The sequence below is a fragment of the Calidris pugnax genome, unplaced genomic scaffold (genome assembly GCF_001431845.1).
Source record: "Calidris pugnax isolate Ruff unplaced genomic scaffold, ASM143184v1 scaffold44, whole genome shotgun sequence".
NCBI lineage: Eukaryota > Metazoa > Chordata > Aves > Charadriiformes > Scolopacidae > Calidris > Calidris pugnax.
Window position 1 is genome coordinate 9,366,416 of NW_015094506.1, and position 26,640 is coordinate 9,393,055.

At 38.4% G+C, this 26,640-nt stretch overlaps 1 protein-coding gene across 2 annotated transcripts; it reads right to left on the reverse strand.

Moving 5' to 3' along the window:
- On the reverse strand, window positions 1–25,424 carry NEDD1 (neural precursor cell expressed, developmentally down-regulated 1). Of its 2 annotated transcripts, XM_014964282.1 has the most exons (15): window positions 25,283–25,424; window positions 23,978–24,121; window positions 21,924–22,018; window positions 20,408–20,524; window positions 19,077–19,217; window positions 11,913–12,142; window positions 10,709–10,910; window positions 9,585–9,771; window positions 6,694–6,825; window positions 6,449–6,496; window positions 5,788–6,005; window positions 4,435–4,591; window positions 3,975–4,131; window positions 1,610–1,676; window positions 784–923 (listed from the first exon to the last, which is right to left on the reverse strand). In XM_014964282.1, the coding sequence occupies exons 2-15, from the start codon at window positions 24,111–24,113 to the stop codon at window positions 819–821; spliced, it is 1,992 nt and encodes a 663-aa protein (XP_014819768.1). In that variant the 5' UTR covers window positions 24,114–24,121; window positions 25,283–25,424; the 3' UTR covers window positions 784–818. The 2 variants fall into 2 exon arrangements, with proteins under 2 accessions (XP_014819769.1, XP_014819768.1); XM_014964283.1 differs by lacking the exon at window positions 25,283–25,424 and having other exon boundaries at window positions 1–923; window positions 23,978–24,113.
- Window positions 25,425–26,640: the final 1,216 nt, after the last annotated feature.

Here is a 26,640-nt window from a genome sequence, read left to right on the forward strand (position 1 = left end):
TGCATTTACCCAATGCTATATTATTAATGGCTGAGTATACTTACATTTTGAAGTCTAAAGCTTGTCCAATTTGAACACAACTATGACAACATTCAAATATGTATAAATAAAAAAAAATTCTACTTTCATAGCTAAAGCTGTAACAAAAATGTCATTGTGCAGTTAAAGTAGCATTTGCAACTTCAGAGTTCACAGCAGACAAGCACAAGTTTCAGACTTACAAATACAGTAAGAAAGATCATGGCACTGAATCTGGGAATATATTCAAGCTCTAGTTTTACTCAGGATAGCAGAGTTGCCAGCTAATTAAAGTTAACTGAATACTGTACTTTCCAGCTCCATATAAACAGGCTCCATGTCATACAGATGAGCTTTCTCTTCCCTTTTTCTCCAAGAAAATTATCTGAAAGGCAAGCTACAGTGATTGTTTCCGACAGCAGTAAGATAAAGAAGCAGATAGAAAAGTAGGTATATAAAAAAATTCTTACAGAAAAGGCATCCGTCCCAGTTTGATTTTGTTATAAAAAGGCACTTCACATATTGCTAAAACTCTGAAAACGTACTAATCCTTTTAGTTTTCCTGTTAGAAGGATGTATTCCAAGGTGGTTAGCATGAGTAGGCAAACGTTCTTTATACAGTGTTTATCAGTTACAAATTTTATAATTACACACAGTATCTTACACTATTTATTTAGAAGATTGACGTTCAAAGTTATAGCAGGTCTTCATACAATACTTCAGTGATGATGGATGATCTGTCATAAGCAACACACCACCTGTAGTGAGTTCATGCTAATAAAATTAGCAGTGTAAATCTTTCAGAAGTGAGTCCTCAGTCTTTTGTTTTCCTCTCGTAGTCTCTCAATTTCAGCTACTAAGCTTTCATTTACAGAATACCTTTCAAGTAAAGCGTGCATTTCATTCTAGAGAAAAGAAAAAAGCTCCGATCAGCAGCTATAAAGTTAATTATTCCAGTTTTAGACTACCAATTTTCATATCCCTTTTGAAAATTAAATAACCTAGATAATACTGTTTTTAGAAACTTTTGATAAAAGTAAGAATTATTTTTTATGCTGACATACAGTATTTTGATCATTAATACATTAGTGAATATTTTATCAAAGGATATTTTGCACTTCTTCAGGATGAGAATCTACTAATGCGGGTTCCATTAAAATGTTCAGTACCGAGACAGGGTCTTTTTAATGCAGATCAAAAGAACAAAGATTCATAAAAAGACAAAATCAAAGAACACGGGTCAGTACGCATGCACTACCTATAAGTGAAGCTTTCTATTTGAATTCTGTCTATCTCCTCCTCAACCCAGCTCTTGGTCCTTTCCAAAGGACAGCTGAATTTGTTTCCCTTTTGTCTTTTTATAACTCCTGAAATACGGAATTCATGATACCTATGCAATGATATGCATTTATCAAGCATAAACCAGTTTAACAGATTCCAATTCATAGTTTCCCCTTCCTTCACATCCAGTCCTCCCTTTCTTGCTCTTAGTAAGAACAATTGATTTTGTTTTGAGAGAAGTTGTTGGCATGCCTTGGTATTACTCAAAATGAAAACTGAATATACTTCCCACCATGCTCTTTGCACATACCAACTGCATATGGAACTGCTTGATCATCTCCACTTGCAGATTCACAATATCTCGATGACATGCTTCTCTGAGGGAAGAATTTCAAAAGGACAATGCTTAGTTTTATTTAGAAAGCAGTAATTCTTGCCAGTCCTCAGCACCCAGAACCCCACACTTCTTCACTTTCATGACATTGTGAAACATGAGTCTAAAAACCTTAAAGCCATGAAACGTACTCCTCCATTGCTTGTTTCCTGGAATACTTTTGTTATGAGATTGACTTTCAGAAGTACCATTTTTTGGCATATGAAAGACTGGGGGTATTTTCTGTTTAGAAAGATAAAAATGTATGTGGTGATCTCAACTTTTTTTTTTTTCCACTTGCAAGCTGTAAACGTCTCTCATTTTTACAATTCAAAGCTGATTTTCAAACCCTCAATCACAAGTATCACAGAGAAAGAGATTTACCCGTAACTGAAGATGCAGCTTTTCAGTACATTGCTTTCAGCACTTTTGTAAGAGGGGCCAAAACATCAACAGTGATAAACGATACGTTATCCTGGAGCCCACAGAATGCTCCAGGTTAACCTACATAAAAAGTAGGAGCAGTGTTGTCCATGAATTGACAGGAGTTTGTCAATTTGTGGACAGCTATTCCACACTACAAGAACCAAGCTTGGAAATAGCCTCTGAACACTACACCAGCACTCCAGACGCTGAGAAAGAACAGGAAGAACAGCTCACAAAAAAACAGGCAAGATCATATGCTCTTCCTGAACAGAGCATCACACTGCAACTGTCCAAGGCCAAGTACTGTGCTATGGGTACCAACGGCCTGAGGAAGTAAGGCATTTCTCAAGTAGACACACAGAGATGTATTTCATTCTCCTTTCCTAAAACATATAACAAACCCAAAGGGCACATATTCTTCACGTTCTATTTCCACAGGTTATTGAGCTTCACAGCATAGATACCAGCTGGCAGCTTAGAAACCCAAAGACATAGGTTATCTCCCAAAGACAGGAAGTTCAGAAGCAAGCAGCTTTTTGGAAACAAATTAGTTATATATTTCTCCTGGTCCTTTTCTAAGATCCTTGTTTTTTCCCCCATTACTGGAAGAGGAGTGGATTTCAGGCAAGGCATAAACATCCTTTCCTCAGATTCCAGAGGGTGAAAGCAGTATCAATAAGAAGCTGAAATGGCTCCCTTCCCTCTTACTGATCTCAGTACAATCTTTTACATTCGGTTTCAATGTATCCACAATTTACAACTGCGAAAAGGGCAAGGAGAGCCTTCCAGTCACTCCAGGAAGTATAGTTTAGAAGAGAAATACAACCTCTGAGGCTCCAGACCTCAGATGCACAAGACTGACAAGCATACCTTCCAACACGGGGATGCCTGAACACAGATTTTGAAGAACACATCTGCAACCCATAGACTGTATTTTAAGTCATGTGAAAGTTACAGTTTTTAATCAGATGTGTGATTATTGCAAAAAAAAAAAAATCCTGGGGGAGTTTTACTATACTATATTCTTTAAAATTTAAAGACATTTATTAACAGTCAGTGTATTTTTTCTGTTGGCAGATACAGAACAGCCATAGCACAGGGACCAACTAAGCTAGTTGCGCGTTGTTTTTTGTTATCAGAACAGCAATAATTGCCCTGTCCAACAATCTTTTTCCTCTCCACCACATCAGTCAGTCTACTTCATCTTAAACATGGCTTGGGAAGTGAACCCCTAGATAAAACTCTCCTCTCAAATGCTCCGTATCTCCTTCAAACTCCATACTAAATCCATGCTAACTTGACTTACTTCTTTCATGACAAGTAGAATGCTAGTTAGGTATCACAAAACACAAAATAATCTGACACCAACCATCACTTACAGAACAGATGTAATTTTAATGACAAGCTTCACCAGTAGAAATCCACACGGTATTTTATCTTATACGTACCAAGCTAACAACAATCAAAGCCAATACAAATCAACTGTCTAGATCAAACTCTCCACAGTGTCAACTTTAAGAAAAATCTCTCCTGCTGGGACAAGGGATGAGCAGAGAAAGAAAGAAATCATCACAAAGCTTCATGAAAGCAATAAGGACCTCATTATGCAGATAAATTTACCATCCGAGAAGTATTCAAGCACTCATTCTGAAAACATGGTAGCAAAGCCATGCATTAATAACCCTCGGAGATACCAGTCTAATTAGTCATTGGAGCTATCCAAAATACGTAAGATTTCATACCTAGATTTCTGAGATTAGGGCTATAAATGGTTTCATTTCTAATGCAAGTAGAGAATACGTTAAAGCAGATGCTGAAACTCCTTACTGAGAAAACATTCACTGAAAACAAAAGCGTTTTGCGTGAATACCAGTACCTGAAGTCATCCATTGTTTCTTGTATCATATTCTGAATGAAGTTTATTTGGATTGATGTCAGAGGTGCATTTGGTCTGCTACTCCCAATCGTTTCTACTATTTTTTCTGACAATGAACTGGCAACTCCAGCAGTGACAGGTGATGTTATCTTTGGACCTTTACAAATTTAAAAAAAAAAAAACTAAACAAGAAAACAGCATAATGGAGTACAAGAAGGTGGGGTTTTTTTATTTGTCTTGAGGCTTGTCAATATTTTCTCTCAAATATTACCTAGTTAAAGAAAAGTCTTGATTTAGAGTAAGATTTTTCAGAGACAAACAGATATATTCTAGAAGGGCTAACTGGATTTACAGAAGAATCGAAATTGGATGTTCTGTTTTAAGGCTAAGGCTATTTATCAGGTTTCACATCATTTTGCAATCAACCATGCCTAAAACTGAGTCAAAATTATCAACTTACTTATTGAGGTAGTACCATTTACCGGTAGATCATACACAGGATGCGTCTGACTATTCTTCACTAGTCTCTCATTTGTATCAGGAGCCTTTACAGCAGTGGATGGTGGTGGAGGACTTAAAGTTACAGATTCTGCGCTTGATGAGCTTGATTTTGAAAGCTGACAAATAATAATAATAAAAAAAAATGTGGTGAACTCAATTGCACTTGAAGACTAAGTTTCAGGAATGCTCTGTCAAACATTTTTGGTTGCAGGAATCTACTCACAGATGTTTTTCATTTTATAGCAAGACATCTTAAAAATTGATTGTTAAAATATTCAAAATTGCTAAGTGCACAGACACAGAAAGGAGTGCAAAAGGCAGGGGCCTCTTAATTTTCACATCAAACATTTTGTGGTGAAGGTATAAACACCATTCCTAGCTGTGGGAAAGTAACAGAAGATTGGCGAGGAGGATTGTAAAAATGCTCAAGTGACTCACATGTGGGGTGCTGGAAAACACACCTATCACACTAATTGGTGCTTAGTTTTGCGTGCTCAACAAGTAGAACATTTGCACTTAGAAAACAGTCCTGGGATGGACTCGGGGGCACCTTATCAAATACACCTGAGATTCATCCCTGCTGTTGAACAGATCAAAGCACAGCAGAAAACTCTGCCTGCCAGAAGCCTTGAAATACAGGCCCAAGCAGCAAGTGGGAGCTCCCTCGCTCACAAGGACTCTCTTGCTAATAAGGACTCTGGCTCCGTGGTGCCTGCGTCCCCTGCTTGCCTGCCTCTGCCCAGGTGCTGCTTCAGAGGTTCCCCGATCCACGAGGTATTGAGATTAAATTGTTCTTTGCCCTTAATCCATGGGTTTGTGGTTGTTCCTGCGTCCTGCCTGCATCCCCTCACACACTAACAAACTCAGACTTTTCAAAAGCAATACAAAAGGAGCCAAGGTCTCAGCAGAAGCATATCAAAGATAGTTCAAGAAGGAAGAAGAGGAAGATGGAGAATAGGGAAACAAGACAGGGTGGAACTGACCTAATAAATGACAATCAATCATACTGGTGCAACCAACTAATGATCACTCTTGATTTTCTAGAAAAATCAAAATATTCTTCAGGCTAGCCCAATTTTAGTTTCATGTGAACTTTTGTAACTTGAGCTTAAAGATAAACATACATTTATCTTGCATTGCTGAAGGCCAATGCACTTAAACTGAACAACATTTTACAGATCTGTGTCAATATTTTACAACTCTGTTCACACTAAGATTAGCTAGGATGATATTAAGGATTTTTCCTTCAAGTAGTAGTTATTCAGTCAAGATTCTAAAATGACCACTTATAGCAAGAATTAGTACAGTGTACCTGCTTTAGGACTTCTTTAGATTCTTGCTTTCCAAGATATATTTTCTTACTGTCAGTCTCTAGATGTTCTTCCTCCTCTTTAACTGGAGATATCACAAGTGCACTTAACGGGCTAGACCGTATCCCTTGCGCGCTGCTGCCCACGGGGTTTCTTTTTACTGGTAAGGCAGTGGGGAGCTGCGGCAGAAGATCCAAAAGGTAGGACTGAAAATCTGAACCTAAAAAGGAAAGGGGAAGGGTGAAACACACAGGTCAACAAATACACACACACACTAAATCAAACCCACAAGTAAAACACCTGCACACCCACACAAAACAAATAAACAAAAAAAAAAAATCACCCAAAAATGCACCCCACAAACTAAATCCTTAAATCCAACTTACACTGTCACTGTCCTCATGAAAGTAATAAAACATGAAAAGCCTCGATATATCACTATAAATTGCATAAGGGAAAAATAAAGTTGCTTTAGGACCATACTCTTGGAGTTCCCATTACCACGTTGCATCTTAGCGCTGCAACGTGTTACACAATTCCCAGAAACATTCATTTTGTTTCAGTGTCCGCTTTCATCGCACAACAAAATTAGCATACAAGAACTAGCCTAGCCCTCCAAAGGCCTACCACTGACAAAGAAAAATATACTGAAAGTATGTTTACCATCTCCTTTTCCTTGAGGATCTTCATTCACTTTACTTGTAATAATGTCTACAAAGTAGCAGAATACAGACAAGTTGTTTATTAAATGAAATCTACATCAATATTCATATCATTGCATTGAGTTCACAAATCAAAGACAAACTAAAATACCAAGTAGGTACAGTAGTCAGTAACACACAAACATCCAAAAGCCATGCTATATGCAGATGAATATTGCTTTACAAATTTTAGTATTAGCAACTTACCATCTCTGACTGGAGAAAACACATCTCCTAAACTACTTCGACCCAAATCATTAACATTCTTTAAATCAGCACTTTTCCCATGATCTGTTTCTTTAGATGGAATCACATCCAAGCTGCAACTATGGGGAAAGCCTTAAAAGGACAATAACATTCAGTCAGTAATTGATATTTTCCAAAAATAACATATGTCATCCCTAAACAGTCTCACAGTAAGCATGATGCCTGCTAAGTCCAGCAAGCACTTTAGAACCTTCTACAGATTCCAGTTGGAAAGTCAAATCTAACTTCCTCATCTGGACTGTCAATGCAGGTGAATATAACTAAAAGCTAAGATGCTTATTAACAAAAATAAGATACAGTTGGAATAATTTCTTCGTTTTAAAAAGTTGCCAAACTGAAGAATGCACTGATTTTCATGTGAATCTACATGATGGCTGCAGCAAATTTATGGTGCATCAGATGAAATGAAAACTAGTGAATGTACCTTCTGCTAAGAAGATAAGCACATTCAAATGATCAAAATTGAAATCTAGTCTACAAGAAGAGAAATCTGCTTCACTGGGGCTATTAAGAATTCTATGGGAAAAATCTATGAAACATTTATTTTCAAGCCTACCTGATGTTAATATATTCTCTGCTCATTTCTAGTATTAGGAAATCAGAGTGGGGTTACAGTTGCAGATAAAAGAAACTTTTCCTTTCCCCCCTCCACTCTCCAGCCCCATCCCTTACCCAACCCAGGGGAAAAGAGCTAGCTTTTGTATGCATGGTAGCAGCGACAGTTGTCTGAAGAATGGAAGAATACCTTAAGTGCAAAAAAACCCCAGTAATTATTCAAACTACAGTTTTTAGATAAGGAATACATGGAGAAGTGAACTGAACTGCTGAGATAACCACTTAACTTTCACAATTTAGTCTGTTTGAAAAGCAGACCAGGACTGTAAGCAAGCTGCTGCTCTTCCCTCACAACCTCCTAACTCTAAAAGTGCCTAGGTTTTGTTTGTAGAAGTTAAGATCTGGGCAAAGAGTATTTATCCATTGCACGGCGCTAATAAGTCTCTTACCAATAAATCACCTGTACATACAAAGGCTTTACTTCATACCTACTTAATTAGAAAAAAATAATAAACAAACCACTGTTCATAAAACCTGCAACTACTTCTCTGCGTGGGATTACTTCAAGTGATCCAAACGTGACTGCATGGATGACTATAATTAATGATGTCCAAGTACTTACACCAACTGGAACTCGACTCAGGTTTAAGATTTCACTTTAAAATGTATTAATATATCACATTTTACACTCCTTCAGATGTGTCAGTTGTGACACATACATAGGATTGCACTTGCTTGTTAATTAAGTAAATACTTGGCATACTGAGTCAAACTAGAAGTGTAGTATCAAGTTGTGCCAGAATCTACAGAGGATCTACATGGAAAAAGCAAAATATAAAACAGAGCAAAATGTCCAACAACTGACTTAATTTATGCTTTTGTACTTTAAAATAGCCCCAGTCCATTTATAAACTGTATGAACACACTTTTTGATGTTTTGGGTTTTTTTAATATGCTGTCAGATCACTTTACTGAATACCTCTTGCTTCTCCAAAGTTAAACCTCATAATCAGGGTCCAGAAGAGTTTTCACAGAACAAATGAAGTTTTTGGTCTCTCGTTCATTCCCATTTCTAACTTTAAAGACTGTATCTTATGAAGTATACAGAAGTCTTTACTTCTGAAGTGAACACCCAGTTTAATGAAAAATATTTGTTTTACTTGGTAAGCCTTCATTTTCTTAAAACATTTATTTATTATGCATGGTCTTGTTTAAGGCATAACAGCCATTACATCTTCAAATAAAGATAATAAATCATATATTTTAAATGAAATAAAATTTTCCACACCATTCAGTAATGTTGATTAGTAACACTTCCTGCATAAGTAGGAAGCATTCTGCTTCACCTCGTACTTCACCGCATACCCAAGGGAAGTCATTAATACACATCCCTACAGACTGCAGTGGCTTATTGCCTAATTACTGTTGCTAAATGTATTTCTCTTTATTTAAAAAGGGAGGGGAAAAAGTGCTGTTGCATTAAAATGGCTTGAGGATTATTATTTTTTTTTCCAAGAATCAAATAGCATTACTGATTTGACCACATTTTCAGAGCTCTTGAATTACACAAAATTTTAAGATCATGTTTCAGACAGTGGCAGAATTTTAGAATAATGCTCAGAATTCTTATAAAGAACTTGTTAATTTCGGAAGCATAAATAGCAAGTACAGTTATACAACTAATCATACGTGCAACTAAATTTAACATCTTTCCTACCATGTGATATTGGAATCATGCCTCACTCAAAAATACAGTTCAGTTCTCACTCGGGTTTTTTGGACTAGTGTGGTTTTTCCCCCTGCCCTGTGTTTTGGTTGGTTGGTTTTTTCAGATGAGGTCTATTACTCCTATTTATTAACAGAATTACAAACCATTAGCTCTGCATTCCATACAGACATTGCATCAGAAAATACATTATGTACATAAAGATAATCTACAGGAAGTCAGAATGCAAGAGATAGCCCCACAATATCACCATAGAATTTTCTCCTTTAAAGTTTAAATACATACTTTTACTCCAAGTCTAGAATTTTAGACTCCACGTGTCTAAAGCTTGGAGTAGGACCCAATTCACTTCCCACAGTCTCACAGTATGCCTAAGGCAGTAGGGGAGGGAAAAGAAGGTGCAGATGCGCATGCACATACACACAGTTCTTACAAACAAATGCCCTTCTCTCAGTGACATTTTTACACTGTAATGCTCAAGGCATCAAATATTCCTTTCATCTTCTCCATTACACCAAATATGATTATAAGAGTAGGAAGAATACACTACCTGTTTTCTCCTGAAGAACCTCTCCTCCCTTATTCTCATTTGGCAACGTCAAATGAGATGAAACTGTTGCTGATGCTTGAGAGGCAACATTTTTGATGCCGGTATTTTGAAGTCCTCCAAGATTACTACCAGCTTTGACTTCTACTCTTTTGGATACAGGTTTATTTGAAGAACCCATAAGGTTAGACTGAAGATAAAAATAGAACAAAGAGAAGTTATATTTCCTTCATCTAAGAGTAAAAATATAAGCCAATATTCTTTCTGTTTCAAAATACTAAAAAAAAAATTCAGTTCAACTTGCAAAGGTTGCCTAGGAGATATACCTTTACAAACATAAAAAAAAGTAACTTCAAAGAACATGAGAAACATATGTATTATTATATGAATACTGTGTGGACCTGTAAAAGAACAGTAACAGAACTCAGGGCAACACTGAAGTGACCTAGCATGAACCAATTTTGATCTGAGGCTTAGGCATAGGAAAAATAAGAGATTACATTATTAGGGACTCTAAGCTGTAGAGGAAGTCAACCACCAGCAACAAGTGTGCTGGAAGAGAAGGAAAGTCTCAGAGAGTTAAAGAATCCACTTCAAAGGTTCTCTCTGTCTCCACTGAATGGATGCGTGGGGTTTCCGGATAGAGTAGAGCCTAATTAAGCCTTAGAAGAACCTCTTAAGCCTTCTCTATTATTTAATCAATTTCTCCACTGTCTACATGTGCATGAAAGACACCATATGCAAGACCATGCAAAATACTTCAAGACGGGCAGCTGTGTATCTTCATCTTGAATAGAAGAGTCATTACAGACCTTTCTGCTACAGCCTTCAAATGAATCTAAGGTGCCACAAACTGGTCTGCAATGCCAGCAGATTCACACCAGGAAATTTAAGTCTAAAGTTTCCCTCATTTCTACACCAAGGCTAGGAGTTGGGGGAATTCCACATTAAAAACCCCTAAAATGGCACTTAGGAGTGGGCAGTTTATAATTTTTATGTTGGTATGAGCCACTTTTGTTGGCATCTATAATGCTTAGAAACTGAATGCTAACATTTTTGTAGAACTTCAACTTATGCTTTGCTTTCATTAAGCCACATATTGAGCAATAAAAAGGAAAGGTTTTTACCTTGGAAAAAGTGCTACTGAACTGAAGACGTATGCATTTCACACAGCCTTTGTGAGCAGTAACTGTTTTCACTGGTGATGTCAGTTGTCTTAAGTCATACTGGCAGATCTTTCCCCGGGAACATCCTATAGCCAAAGTAGTACCATCAGGCATGAAGTCTACTGTTGTGAGAGGAAAATCAGCTACTATTGTTGTCAGTAACCTTCAAACAGGAGGAAGGACAGAATAAAGAAGCCTTTAGAGTTCAAAAGTTAGACTTTTTGAAACAGAACATCTAAAAAAACACTATAAAAGCTTTCATAATCCAGCTACAGGGCAGTAGTTCCACTTCTCCAGTGCCAAGTAAATTCAGTGAAATATCTTACTGAACAGTGGATTGGGCTTATACTAAGTGCTCGTACTTAACAAATTAAGGACTGCATATGCCCCAAAAAATTTCACCAGGACAGGACCAAATTGCCTTCATAACAGCAGTTCTGATACCCTTATTTACCAGTATCACCATTTCCAGCAGCAATCATACTACTTATATCCTCTAGCTTCCCAAGCCTATCAACTCTAACCTTCCCACAACTCTAGGAAGAACTTCAGGTCCTGGTTTGCGTTGTTCTCCTACACCCCTCCAAACTACAGCCAAACTTTTATTCAGCTAGAGTGGAAGGACAACCCATACTAGAACCACAGTCCCATGAAACCACTTGCCATCCTCCCCTCCGGTCCATCACCTACGCCCTATACTTGCTTTTTCAACCAATATTCTCCCATATGTAAGGCTCACTATCTGCGCAACTCCATGCACCACAGTTGGGTCTTGTATCTTGAACTAGAAAGGAGGAAAGCTGAGCTCGGGTGGCTGCACATCCTCACAGGCTGTACTGCCCCTCACAGCAGCTAATCACTCTGTATCGACAAGAAAAACCCACACACAAGCACTTGGGAGTGGTCACTCATCACTCTTACATGGCACCTCAATTAGTCCCCACATACCTTGGGTTTTTTGATTGATTGGGGGTTTTTGTTTGGTTGGGTTTTTTTAAATAAAAGAGCAAAATGGACTATGTTCCCCAGTAGGGACATGTCAACCACTTCAACCATTCTGAATGGGATCTAAATTAAATATTTCATATTGCAGTTAGGCATGCTTTTTCAGTTCATAAAAACCAAATAAGGATGCTATAAAAGCAAAGGTCTTTAATGTACTCACTTTTTACTTGAAGTGTCATAGAGAATAATTCTTTTATCCAAACCTACAGTTATAAGCAGCAGCTTATTGACTGGAGAAAAGCAGATTTCTGAAGCTGGTGCTTTATGAGTATTTTCAAAATTATGATATGGGTTCTGGCTATTTACATCCCACAGAGTTACAACACCACTGTCAGAAACACTGCCCAGCAAGGATTTCTTAAAGGATGAATATTTCAAGTGTCGAATAGGCTGTAAAACAGACATAAAAAATGAATTGTAATACCACTATTAAACAACATATTAAATTATTTTATAAACATACAAACACATTAGGAATACAGACATTACATTAAATTATAGTAATTTACAAAGGCTGGTCACTCAAAGAAAAAAAAAAAAACACATTAATTTTGCATCACAATGCCATTTTTGCTGTCAAGGGGACAGACTTCTTTTTGTGTCTACCAGTATGGGATATCATATGAACCAATCAGCAAAATGAAAGATAAAGAAAAAAAACAAGAAAACTTCTAGACAAGTGTCTTGATTTTTCAGCAAGTATCATGCCACCACACACACTTAAAAAAAAAAAAAACCAAACCTCATACCAAACAAACACCATACCACATCTAAAAATAAAGGAGTGAAAAGCTACATGATTTCATTGATTGGTCTCCTGCCAAGAATGTTAAACTTAATTCCCCTTCACTGATCCGAAGTACTTGGATATAAGCCAATTTGATAAGACATTTGAAAAACTCTGAAGTCTGTGTAAGTAAGTCCTTTAGAAGAACAGACATCACCTTGTGAGCTAGGGCCACAGAGGAGGATAATGTGCCTATTTATCACATGCAGCCTTGTTATCACACAACCATGTAATACAGGAACTTAATTTCTCTCTCAGAAGTAAGTATTTTGTTACCACCATATTGTTTCAGAACCTCATTCCTCACTAAATTACAATATTCCATTTCTAGATTTATTTTATTTTATATGACCCATTTGCACAAAAACTCACTCCTGTAACAATAACACCCTTACATTCAAAACTGTTTCCTAACTTCCCAGTGCTGCTTTTCCCTGTTTTAATAAACAGCCACCTCACCTGCTGTCAGGCTTTATTTTGCTATAAACAGTAGGTGAGTTTCAGTCTCCTAGGAATGTTTTTTCAGTACCATCACAGTCTCTTTGCAAATCTCCCAGCTTGAATCTTTCTTGAATACAGACAACCAAAATATTTTATTGTCCTCAAAACATTTTGCTACTGCCTTTGCAAAGGCAGTGATACTTTGTAAATACTCATCCTGACATATCCTAGATTGCATTTTCATTTTTGTGAACCAATCTGTTTTGGTTGCTCATTGCCATTTTATGCCCAAAAAGCACAAGTCCTTTTTTCCCTTGGGAATTTTCAAATCCTAGTATAATAAGAAAGTGACTTAAGTCTGGTACCTCAATTTCTATACTGTCATATACATCCCATGTATATTATTTCAATCATTTTTGCACACTGACACAATCCTCTCTCTTATGGGCAATATATTCCACCTGTGTCTCATCAAAGGTCTATTTCTCATATCATAAACATTACTGAAAATATTAAACAGGGTTTGCTACTGATAACCCAAACAAATAGTTTCTTCCGATATTACCTAGTGTCGTCTTTCCTATAGTCAATTTTTTTACCCATTCTCAATTCCTTTCTAACCTCCATCCTCTCTAATATTTTCTCACAAGGCACTGAATCAAGTGCTTTACTCAAGTCCAGACAGACGAGAGCCATTACATTTTATTTGTCTGAAAATGCTCTCAAAAAGCTATTATATTATTCTAGTATAGACCCCACCGCAATGCACTGAATTGGATTTTATCCTATTTCTCTCTTTAACTTCATTTTGATGGAGATATGTGTTGGTTTATAAGCCTCCAACAAGATTTCTAGCACTTGTATTGCATGTCTGGCTGGAAGCCTAATTGCTCCACGAAGTTGTGGCACCCTCAACTGCATATTCAAATAGGACAGAAGATGACTGTTATTAATTAATATGGTCCTCTATTGGACATGGAGACATTTTTAATCAGCATCTTTCAGTTTATTTACACTAAAGAAATAAATATTGAGAGACTCAGGAATAACAGCTTCAATTACATACATGATCTACATAACAAATATGCTTGTCCCTTACAGTTCTCTCAGTTTTTCACCTCCAAATGCCTTCCTTACTGCCCTGGCATCTGCTCACGCTCCATTTTCTCCCTCCTCTGTCAAGGAGACAGAGGAGGGAGAAAATCTGCCCACCAAGATTACTCTCTACTAGCTCTCCTCAAACCTCCCTTGCTATCCTACCAAGTCTCTAACTTCCTTTTCTCATTTTTCCTTCTAATCTCACAGGCCAAGGCAAGTTCTCTATTTTCCTTCATATACGTACCTTCCCCATATTACCTCTGTCCTCACTTCTCATTGAGGTCAGGGTGTTTCATCAGAGCAACTTAAGTTTAATTCCAGGCTGTTGATAAAGCAGGTGTGAGGAATCTCCTATTCACTGCTGACTTTCACTGAACTAGGTTAGCAACAAACTTCACTTGCAACAATGCAACTGCTAGATCAGGCTCAAGGAACAGAGGTGCTTAAATTTGTGCACACTTTTACGAGACAGTCAAATTCATCATATTGGCATCCCCGATGGCATGCTGCATGTCCAAGCTTCAGACTCTTGCCCAGCTGGAGGCACAGAAGAACCTCATTCCAGAAGTGAGTCACTTAATTTGACAATTTAAAAAAAAAAGAAAACAACCAACAAAAAACTCACCCACAAACCAAACAACTTCATCTGAGAAACATCTGGGTGAAAAAATATAGCTTTAAGCTTAGCACAGTGAGAAAGAGCAGACAACCAGGACTCATACAGGAAAGCATCATGTATTAAGATGCAGGTGGTCAAACAACATCACTTATAATAAGTCTTAGCTACATTTTGCTCATCTCCCACCCCATACATAAACAAAGATTCCTACCCACTACAGAAGACAGATCCAGGATAATCTAATGGTAGGCATAAGTCTGTTCCAATGAGTTAAAACCAAAACTTACCCCTTTATAATATTCCTTTTGCTGTAATTCTTGAGTTACTTTTCCAACCTCTCCCTTGATTACACTTATTGCCAAAGAGGATGGTAAAGTCAAAAATCATCATGATCAACCATGTGTTCACAGAGAAAATGTTACCTTTTATGTCACTGAATTTAACATTATTGTTTAACTGTGTATCCTTTTATGTTGTGTTATTTAAGAAGAGTCTTTCTATTTTCTTCAGTTCCTTTCTTTTCTCTTTATCAGACTTCCTCTCTACTTCTAATCCCTCTGTACCTCTAAACTTTTTTTTGAGCTGTCATACATACTATTCTAGATCAGAGTCTATCATCTATTTTTAATTTCAATACATGTTTCTTCATCTTATTTCTCATACTTTCTAATGTTCTTGTCTATGCTAGTGACAAGAAACTAACACACAGACACAAGTCTTCACTAAATAGTCTTAAAAAAAAACATTGATTTTCGCTTGGCATGATGAAGTCACACAGAGCTTCAGTACACTCCTAGTCAAGTTTTTCCCCAAAGCAGCTGAACTTCGTTTGTCATCTCCTGTCCCTTCGGTTATGGTTTAGAAACAAGAGTTCTGGTACTTGGATTTTGAGCACTAGGGCCTCCAGCTCAGTCTAGGTGAAAATAGCCCCAATACAGCTAGTTCCTTGGCCTGTTCCTCTTCCTTTGTACTGCCAGCAATAGGAATCCCAAGCCTAAAAAAGGCACACAACTCATATAATTTAACTGCAAGGTTTAGTAGTTACAAGAAAAAAAATTAGCTAAGAATGCGAGAGACAAGTTAAATGTTGGTACTTTTCTGAAAGGAAGCCCAGGAATGTTTACAGATTACAATTTCATCCACAGAATCAAATAGCAAAAAGTGTGTGACATGATTCATTGGGAAAAACCTGGCTAGGTAAGATACTTAAGCTTATCTGAGTTGGATCTAAGAGGATATTTAAGATAGCTTTTAAGTCAGCATAGCTCTTCACTAGGTGAAGCTCAAATACTAAAATCATTTCAAGATTATTGGGAATAATTTGGAAAGAGTTGTGTTTTGGAACTAACCTGTCAAGACTGAAAAAAAAAAAGTAGCAAATCTGAAGCAAATTTCACTACATCTTAGTAAGTACAACTCTTCATGATCTCTAGAAATTCTACACATACAAAATTGCCAGATACACATTTAGCACAGGGTGCTGAACCCACAAAGAGAAAATTAAGTCCTCTGACTGGCAAAATGTTAAAAAATGTAGTGCAAAAAGCCATATAAATCTTTTTTCTCTATCTCTGATTGGAGTGCATTTACTGTAGAAAATATATGTGCATTTTATCTTTAGGCTTCACAGTAAGACAGCCAAACAAGGAACAGTGCACTTAAGAAAATGGTTGGTCCACTGCTCAGAAGGACTTGTTACACTTAGGGTTTTTCTCTGCTGAAAAACAAGTGAAAGCTAAGCCAAAAGTAGTCTAGCATCATTGATTACCTTATTTAAAGATAGCACAGTTTCATAATCTCCTTTAAACCCTAGCGAGCCTTATAAGCAAGAAGGTGGATGTAAACACAGTTGATAGCCTTCAGCTTTTTAAAGCTATTTCACTATATGGAGTGACCAGAACTCATCAAGCTTCCTTACAAATGAGCCAGCTGTTCAAACAACTAAACTAAATCCCGTTGCTAGGAGAACAGCACCAGGCAGTGAAGACTTGAACAAACATTATGTTTCGAAACAAACCTTAATTCATCCTCACAACAGCAAGCAGATAAGAATCTGGTAGTCTAAATGAATACCAACAGCAGAGACAAATTATGGGATCTGCAAACAACTCTGTGCAAGAACTCAACTCTAATAAAGCACATAGGTGTTTCTAAATCAAAATCAATTAATAGAATATAGGCCAAAACTCATATGAAAAAAAAAAAATATGTTTAAAGTCACAGAAAGCACTGCAACCCTGGGCTATTCTACTATTTGTAGAGTCTATACAATATCAGAAATTAACTGGCAAGGAAACCACATTCCATCACACTGAACCAAACACAGCCAAGGTAAATTTTATAAGGTTAGTTTGACCTCACATTCCCCAACTGTAAAAAAGGTTACTAGGGAGTGGTGACCCTTACTAAAACAGCCAGCTAGTGGCAGGATCATGCAGGACAATACACTCTGTATCTATTCAAGCTTGCTCTTAGAGAAGTGGGCCCCTGAACTGTAAATCAAGTAAAGGCTTCCAAAATTTAACCAAATTACACAAGTCTTCAGATATTTGCTTCACTGCACAATTAATCCTGCAGTTCTCAACAAGTACCAATGAAAACCCAATAGCAAAAATAGAGCTATTTTTGCACGTAAGGGCATAGATAATTTTTAGGATATAAGATAAGCTGGCAAACTGGGACATCCATGTAGCCATCCCATTATACAATTACTGCTCGATTCCATTTTAAATTTGGGCTGCAATCAAATAACTGCCTCCCTTTAGAAAACATTATAGACCCTTTAGAAAGTGAACAGTAGCTCTGTGCTTGCAATTACTTTGATTTAACACTTCAAATATCTTTATCCATCTTAAAGGTCACTCAGCTTTCCAGTAGGCCTCTTGATTTCATCTGCCAGAATAGCTATTCACTGCATCACTTATTCCTAATCACTTTTTGCAGAAAAGAGTTGAATATATCAAACAGGATGATGCAAATCATCCTCATAAGAATTTTTTCATTTTCCATTTAAGTAGCAACATAGTCCCCACTCTGGATATTCACCTCAGATGTGTAATCCAGCCACGGATATCCCTGTAGCTCCTGCCTCACAGCCACGTTTTTTATAAGATCATAACAATCAAATCAGAAAAAATGGGCTGACTACATCGATGGGTTTTTAAGATCAAACCAAATATGAAGTACAATTTTGCTTCAATATGAGTATGAGACTACAGTGATGGATCAAAGACACTGCAGCACCTAAGAGCAGAGATAGTCTGAATTTAATAGAGATTTTTTCCAACAGAAAGTATACCACAATTCCCATGATGTTATAAAGTCATAAGATTCTTCATCAAGTTATATTGTTCACGCTAGACCGCAGAAAAAATTAACTTCACACTCTATCTGCAATCTAGCACTGAAAAAGCTGTTGCAGTAACAGAAAATGACTAAGTCACAGCTTCAGTATTCTCTGCAACATTAAAGGTCAGATTTAGGACCAAAGTAACAGTTCTGCATCCCCTTGGCAGCTTCTACCTCCGTAAAAATGACTCGGATAAAAAAATAAAAGATTGCCTAGAACAAAACCACTTGTCTAAGTCAACATTCACATTAAGAACACACACTGCAACTTCTGATGGGACAACACAGCTCATTTACTACTGCAGATGCCCTTAGAACAAGGGAATTCCCCTAATGGTACCTTCTAATTTCCCAACAGCTTCTGGGTCTCCAAAAAGGAACTGCAGTGGAAAACACTACCAAGAGCCTTAGGTAGCACAGATGCTTTGTGTTTATCTTTTGCATAGTTTTCCTTCAAACGAGTTATCCAAAATCTTACCTAAACACCTAAGTAGGTAATAAAAAATCTCATTGCTTTTCTCTTTGAGCAGCTGTGCAATTTTAATCTCCAGATTAAATACATTTGTTATTTCCAAATGCAGGCTTATATTCACCTGTACCGTACAGATGGCTCTGTTCAGTTGTAAATCTGATTAATTTGGATAAGTCAGAACACAGGCTAATGATCTTTGTTCTTTTCAACAATACACATTGAGTCACGCATTGAAATCCTACTTTGGTTTGTAAAGCCAACTCTTTTTTGTTCAAAGATGTGTAGTCATTTGATTTTGAGGAACCAGAGTCTACAATGCAAAATCTCCTGTAACATTTGTATAAGTAAAGGTACTTGAGAAATCTGTATTTCGATGTTACCTACTATTTAAGGCTAGAATACACACAATGGTCTGTTTTTCCCTTTCTGTGAGTGAAATCTTAAAAATTTAACGGAAACCAATTAACAAAACTTAAAAGCTCTTGATATGTACTTTCAACTTCTAAACACTGTGAATTAAAGCTTTATACTTGAAAAGGAACTTGTACAGATAGCCTACCTGACGGCTGTTATAACCAAAGGGAGTACTTGATAAATTAGTGGTAACACTGTGTAGGATAATTTCACCACTCAAAGATCCAGAAGCAACGTAGCAATCATTCCAATTATATGTAACACACGTGACTTCATCTTTATGATCCTGTGGGGAAGGGGTGTTAGAGAGAGAGCATTAAAGGCATTCAGGATAACCATATTCCTTCCTAATCTCTGCTTTTGCAGAAAAACTTCAGCTTGATGTTTTTTTCTGACCATCTGTTAAGATTTAAAAAGATTATTTAAGAGTTATTACGGAATACCACAGAAAACAGCAGCAGAACATACTGAAGACCAGCCATGGCATTTTAACCACTGTCTGATTATTAATTTATTAAAATGGTCTTCTGAAAACAAAGATGATGCTGTAAGTACATACAATACTTTAATAAGACAACTATAGCGGTATCTACCGCAGGTATCATTAATGTTATTTTAAAAGTAAAGTCTTCCCAAAGCAAGTGACACTTGAATACACTTTCTGTTAATCTGATGTACTACTACCAACTTCCCCTTCTGTCACTTTTAGTATTGACACATATATTTACCAAATAGCTTTTTAGCATAGTCATTCGCAATGATGATATTGTACTTTTCTGAATATATATGGGAAGACATTCAAGTACTTCTAGCCCAAAAAGGAGAAAATGATATTTAAAGTATTGTATTAGCTACTTAGTAGTTTTGTTTCCAACTGTAACTTTAAGAGTCCAAGAAAAAAAGAATAAATTAAAACTGAAGCTTTAGAGCCTCTTTAATAGTGGTTCTAAATCAGGGCAAATCATCTGCTGAAGGTATCATGGAAATATACCAGGCCATCCTAAGTTTTGTGCATCATAACATGGTTTTAGATAATTCATACTAGATCAGTTAGAAGACAACAACCATGTCCCAGTTTTGCATAACATTAGCTGTACTACAGTATCCTACAAACACAGAAGTTTTTTCTTGTTTGATATAATCAGAAACAGCAATTATCCGAAATGCTGCCCTTGGAAAAAAAAAAACCCCATCAGAGAACATCAGTACAAATTTGCAAAATAAGAAACCTGTTCTGAAAATTTAAACATACATTATTACAGAATAGTACTCTGAAGACATCAAGTTAAGTATGCTTGTTAGATTAGATTTGCTATTTACAGCACAAAGAACACAAACTTGAACAAGACAAGTGTTCTAGCTCCTATCTGTGAGTTTGACTCTACAGATACACGACTTAGACAAAGTGCATTTTTCACTGCTGGCAGCAAAACCTAGAAGTCATGAAAGCTATGGTTCCTCCTCAGACAAACTTACCTTAAGGCTACGGTAAAGCTTTCTGGATTTCAGATCCCAGATATTAACTGTGTTATCAAGGCCTCCACTCACAATATATGAAGAACTAGAATTCAAGCTCACATAGGTCTGTTTTGCCTAATTGAGAAATGAAAAAAAGTATGTTAACTAAGGGACTTATTCAAATCTACTTAAGAGCATACTGTTCTGTGTTTTCATTTTCGTTAACACAAACAGTCCCGCTGACTGATGGAACTATTAGTACGCTACAGTCATTTTCCACCAAAAGGAATCTAAAATCCAGTGCAGTTTGGACATATGGTTAATATACTTTAAGATCTAAATACATTAATTAATAAACTCTCAATTGCCTACCTTTTCCCATTTCAACTTTTTTTAGCATCTTTTCCTTCATTATGCATTTTCCCTTTAAATTATAGCTCCCTACAGTGCAATCATGGCCTTCTACTCAGGCACTGAGTTTTAAAAAGAAAATGCTAAGTTTAGAAAAGAAACTCCTTAAAAGAAAATCAAAAAGTTGCCTAAGTCATGTACTTCACATTCCCTAAACATTACAAAGAATATTATAGCAGCAAACCACGTAATTCAGTAAAGTGATTCTTTTTAAAATAATCATTGAAGTACAGCTTTTGAAAAAAAATGTCAATCTTACGTTGAGGACAAATTATTATTCAGTTCTATCATGTTGAAAATTCACTTTTAAGTTCCTCAGATTTGAATTAAGGAAAAAACAAGTCCCTCTAATTATTGACATGGTAAAACTGGAAATGATTGCATGAGTTATAAATCAGATTTAGTGAAATCTTCTTCTTTGAAACTGTTTGCTTCAGCAACCTATAAGACAGGTACAAACACCTTTTCAGAAAATTTCCAGTCCAAATTAGCATTACAATAGCTATCCAAGGAGAATAATTAGAATGGTCTAGAAGACTAACAAGTCATTCAAGTAACCATGTCAAGAGACCCTTCTCAAACTAGAGTCCAGCTTTCTGAAGAGTTCATAGGGACATGCATCAATTAAACAGGGAAAAAAAAAACAAAACAACCAGAATGTAGCACATGTACACTCCAGAACATCCTTTATATAGACTCTTAAGATTGTCAACGTACAATTCACAGGCATGCACAATACTGACAATTCAAGTTAGAAAACGAAGTCCAAAATTGAGCTCTGTTGTGTCGCCTCCAGATTAGACCACGTTTGAACCACTGATTGCCCATCACATTAGGCTCAACATGGCAGAAAGCCATCACATCAGATGCTACTATGACTGCATTTGTATTTTCATACTGGTATAACTATTTTAGAAGCACTATCGCCCCACCTTTATATGTATTTAACTATACACAAGGAAATGTTTTAACAGACATGTCATAACTCTAACAATGCTAAAATGAAATTGACCCCAATATGCCTAACAAGTGTGACACAAACAGTAGACAAGGTGGAGCGGGGGAGAAAAAAAACAAAGCCCCCAAAAAATGATAACCAGGGAACAGCAGTAGTCATACTTACTCCTTCAGCTATTTCAAAGACCGGCACAGGTTTGCTTTTACAGCTTGAAAGAACTATTTTATCACCAGCAGCAGAAGCAGTGGCCAGGTATCTGTCTTAGTCACACGTTACGGACCATAACTGTATTATACTGGTCATTAATAAAAGCAACAGCAAGTTTCCCTTACTGAACAGGAGACATATTGGTTAAACAGTGTAAAGTACTGTACCTTGAAGGGACCTAGAAATAGAAACATAAGGCTATTTTCTAGGCTTTCATTAAGAAGCTCTTGCATTAACTACAGCTCTTACTTCCCAATACAATGCAGAGAAATTTCTTTCAGAGAGAACAGTGGGAATACGTGGCAGACATTATTTAAGAGCTCTTTACTGCTAAGGCAGCTTATCCAGACTACGATTTTGTTTCCTCACCACCCCCAAGTAAAAGCCCACTTACCACTAGAGTTCAAAGGAATGTCTACTCCTGTTAGCAGACTATGGATTTAAAAAACAGACCTGTTTGTGAAAAATGTTAAACTACTTCAACATAAAGTTTCTAAAGTACAGTGAATGTTTTCTAATTTGTCTCCCTCTGTACTAAGGGAAAAAAACAAAAACAAAACCCCCAAAGGACCTTTCATGACACCATGTACCTCAAAGTAGTAAGAAAAGCCATCAGTATAGAACTACAGAGCAGTGAAACTCCCTCTGTACCCCCACCAAACTAATTATAGAATTAGTAATCTGTAGAATATAGTAATCTAATCTAGTAATCATTGAAATCCACATACTGTACATCTTCAGGTCAACGCCCATTGTGATTTTCTATTTGTTTATTTAAGAATACAGGTTAATCAGCTGGATTTAACACCAAAGAACTGGTAGGCATATTAGTGCTTGCTATTTCTTTCATTATTTTAAGGCATTATTTTATCTTACACAATTATGCAGAGCCAAAAACCAATGTTTTACCCCTAGCAAATTAACGAACATTTAAAAGCATATAGAGTCAGGTACTTCATTCTTTCAGTTTTGGGGGACTTGTTGAAAGAAAGCATGACATGACAACATAGATTGTATATAACTAAAGTTTACTAAACAATACATACATGTATATAATTTATATAGATATATATAATTATGCTTTAATTTCTCTGCAAGCGCCACAGCTAACATATTCATTTGTGCTCTTGATTGCTTTAACTTTTTCCTCATACATCCACTTATTTGCAGACTTAGAGGACAGACACAGTCAGAACCCGCAGGACGTAACTGTTATGTGCCACCATCCTGTCCTTCTTTTACATCAAGATCAGACATGGCTGCCTTTTCCCGTGACAGCCAAACAAGCTGCTCACCTGACAGTGCACTGTATTCATGAAATGTCTCATATTCACCGAACACCTGGCACCTCATATCAGTATCTTGTAATAGGCTTTTGAGACAGAGGTGAAAGGTCTAAATAAGCCAGATCCATTTTCATGCATAAATCACCACCATCCAAGGAATGTTTATCTACACATCCAAAACACTTGTGCTTCCTCTGCAAATGCTACAAACAGCACAAAGAAAACCAGTGCCTATAGAGTAAGAGGTAAGCATACACTATTGAGGACTATCAGAATCAATCCGAAGCTGTTCAAGTAAAACAAACAAAATCTGTCACTGTAATTTTTCTCTTTACGCTACGTATAGAATTTTACTACACTAGCAATTGCTCTGTTCAACCTTGTCAGTAAATTAAGCACTGCCTTGAAAGTGAATATTGTAATCAACTATTGAAGAAACAAATGAGTAAGCTTTACAGTTGGTAGGCAATCTGAGCATATCATAATCGTTAAAAAAGCATTAGCCTCCTAAAGGAAGAGAAACTGCTTCAGAAGCACTTACCAGGGGGAGTTTATTTTGCAAATCACTTCAACACAGAGAACCACAAGATTTTCTTCACAATATATACAAATAGCTTTATGCAAGACCTCAAAACCGCATCAGACCTGTGACTTACAGACACTTAACAAATTCACTAAAATTTTGCAAAACACCCACAAAACTATGGCTGAAAATGTAAAGGATACTATTGCTGGCCCAACACAGCGAGCTGACTGGATGTGTGGGTGTATGCGGGTTGAACTGCTCCAACACACTTAGAGATGAGGAATCCCATATTTTAATGTCATCTCCTGATGAAGCAAAACGTATGCCTTCTTGCATGGCTGCACCTGTTTTTGAAAAAAAAAAAAAAAAAAAAAATTAAAAAGCTTACTTATATATAAAAAGTACAAATATAAACCAGGCAACTTCACAAGTCAAAAATAATTTCTTCTATACCACTTAATATTGTTTTCTTGATAGCAGGACATTTATTTGGAGAGTTACACAATTAGTACCATTCAGCTGAAGATACTACTGAAAGCAGCAGACACTCCATGCTTTTGTTACTTGAATTCTTGCAGAAAGTGTATGCTTTCCTTTTCACAAAGGAAAAGCCACCCCCTCTAGAGTATCAAGAGACTAAAGTGATGCTTATATCTCCACAGAGTTTACAGCTGCCTGACACGAAGCCCCTGAGTATTTCAAGGATTCATTTCCCACCAGTAGATGGAGATATGCAAGCTAGAATCAAACCCACTATTGTAAGGGAAGGCTGGAAGTTTGGACCTAAAGGACTCACTTCTGCGTTCATCTCACCACCCTACAGGAGACGTCTGGAAATCCTTTAAACTAAAACTGTAACAGTAGAAAAGGAGGGACGATGAGTCACTTTTCAGCGCAGCTTACACAACACTAAAAAACAAAACGACCACCAGCAATAACGTACTAATATTTGTTTTAACTGACACCGTGTTAAGAGTGAGGGCCAGGCTAACCGATTCCAGGTTTGTAAAGTTTCTTCTCAGCTTTTTACTCTGGGCAATTTTAAACGAGCGACAAACAAGGGCTGGAAAGGTACGCCGTTCCCTCCCCTGAAAGCAGAAACACCCTGTAGCCAAAAGTTTCCGGGACGTTCATACACCGCTTAAGGCCACTAATTGCCGCTGCCGAGGGCGGCTGGAAGAGGCGCGGAACACTGACAAAACCGCTCAGGGAGCTCCAGCTCCACACCCGCCTTCGCTGGGCGGTTGCCCAAGGCATCAGCCCGCCGGGGTGCTCCCCGCTCCCTTGCTGCTCCCCCCGCCTCGCACGGGGCTCCGCTCCCCGCTCCACACCTTCAGCCCCCGGAGGCCGCGGGACGAGCCGCCCCACGCCTGAGGGCGCCGCCACCGCCCAGCCCCGGCCCCGCTCCCGCCAAGGCGCGGCCCCACCGAGGGCCGCCACAGCCGCGCTCCGCGCCCTCCCCGCACACCGCCGGGACGCTCATCTCCCCCGCCGCCGTCGCCCACCTGTGCGGGCGGGCAGCGGGCCCGGCCCGAGCCCCTTCCCCTCCCGGCCCGGCGCCTCCTCAGGGATCGGGCCCAGCACCCGGCGCCGGCCGCTGCGATTGGCTGAAACCCTTCTGCTCCCAGTTCTCTACGGGGTCCGCCAGCACTCCCGGCCAATGAGCGCCTCCCTCGCGGCCCCACTTTCCGCGCCGCATCCAACTTAACAGCCCGTCCCAACAGCCCTCGCGCGCCTCCACCTTCCCCTCCCTCGGCGGCTACGGTGGCCCGGAAGGGGAGAGGGGGAACGGGGCGCGCGCGCGCTCATCCCGCAGCTGGCGCCGGTTCCTGCGCTGAGGCGGCACCCGGGGCCCTTGCGGAGGCCCGGCCCGAGGGGCTCCCGTAGCGGCGGGGCTAGAGGAGCCGCCCGGTCGGGGCCTGTGGGGAGGCGGGCGGCTGAGCAGTGCGGGGCCGCTCCGTGGGCGCTGCTGAAGGAAGTGGGAGCCAGCCGCCTGCTGAGCCTTAAAATCCCCCGCCCCGCCGTAGGTTCGCCTCGATGGCACCGGGTCCGGTATCTGCCGCCTCGTCAGCTGCAAACTGGGATGAAGGGCTGTGTAAAGCCCATCCAGAACAGCCGGTGCCCTTCACTGGGACAGCTCGGTGACAGAAATTAACAAATAATAGGAGTAAATGCATCATGAGAAGTTCCTGAGCCTGCCAACTGCAGACCACTTTAATGATGTCCCCAACACACCTGTGTGTGCACCCCCACGTGCTTTTACATTCACTTCCAGTAGCTGATCAGGTGACAGAGTTGTCACCTCTGTGTCCTGACTTAGGTTACAGCTGTTATTCTTGTCATGATAAATTTTGTAGAAGGAGGGATTTGATTTGATTTTTCATCTGGTAAGACAAAAGCTAGCTTTTCTTCAAAGGTAATTTGTGTTTTCGCTGTCACTGCTCTCTAAACCTAAGTAGAAAAGATGGTCTTTAAAGGGATATTGGGCAGTAAAACTGTAGCAGAACTAAGTGTTCCTGTAGAAATCTGGTTTCAAATGAGTCTTTATCTTGTGTATGGCCCTCAGAATTGGTAGATCTGAAATTCCCCGTTTGCTTTCCTTTGCCCAATGGAGTTTTGATTTTCCAAGTTCATTTCAGTTCTAGAAGTGAACTCAGAATCAGGAAAGAAACTCTTGTCACTGTTACACACAATGCCGTTATTACTTCCCTACAGCAATGAGGATCATGTCTTTATTGCATCTATTCATCCTGATTAACCTATTATTAGTCATATCATCTGTCTTGTGGGCTGTTTGAGTGTTGGGGGACCTACAGCATTCCTACGAGTCTTCTACCCCCACTCCACTTTATCGTCCTAATTT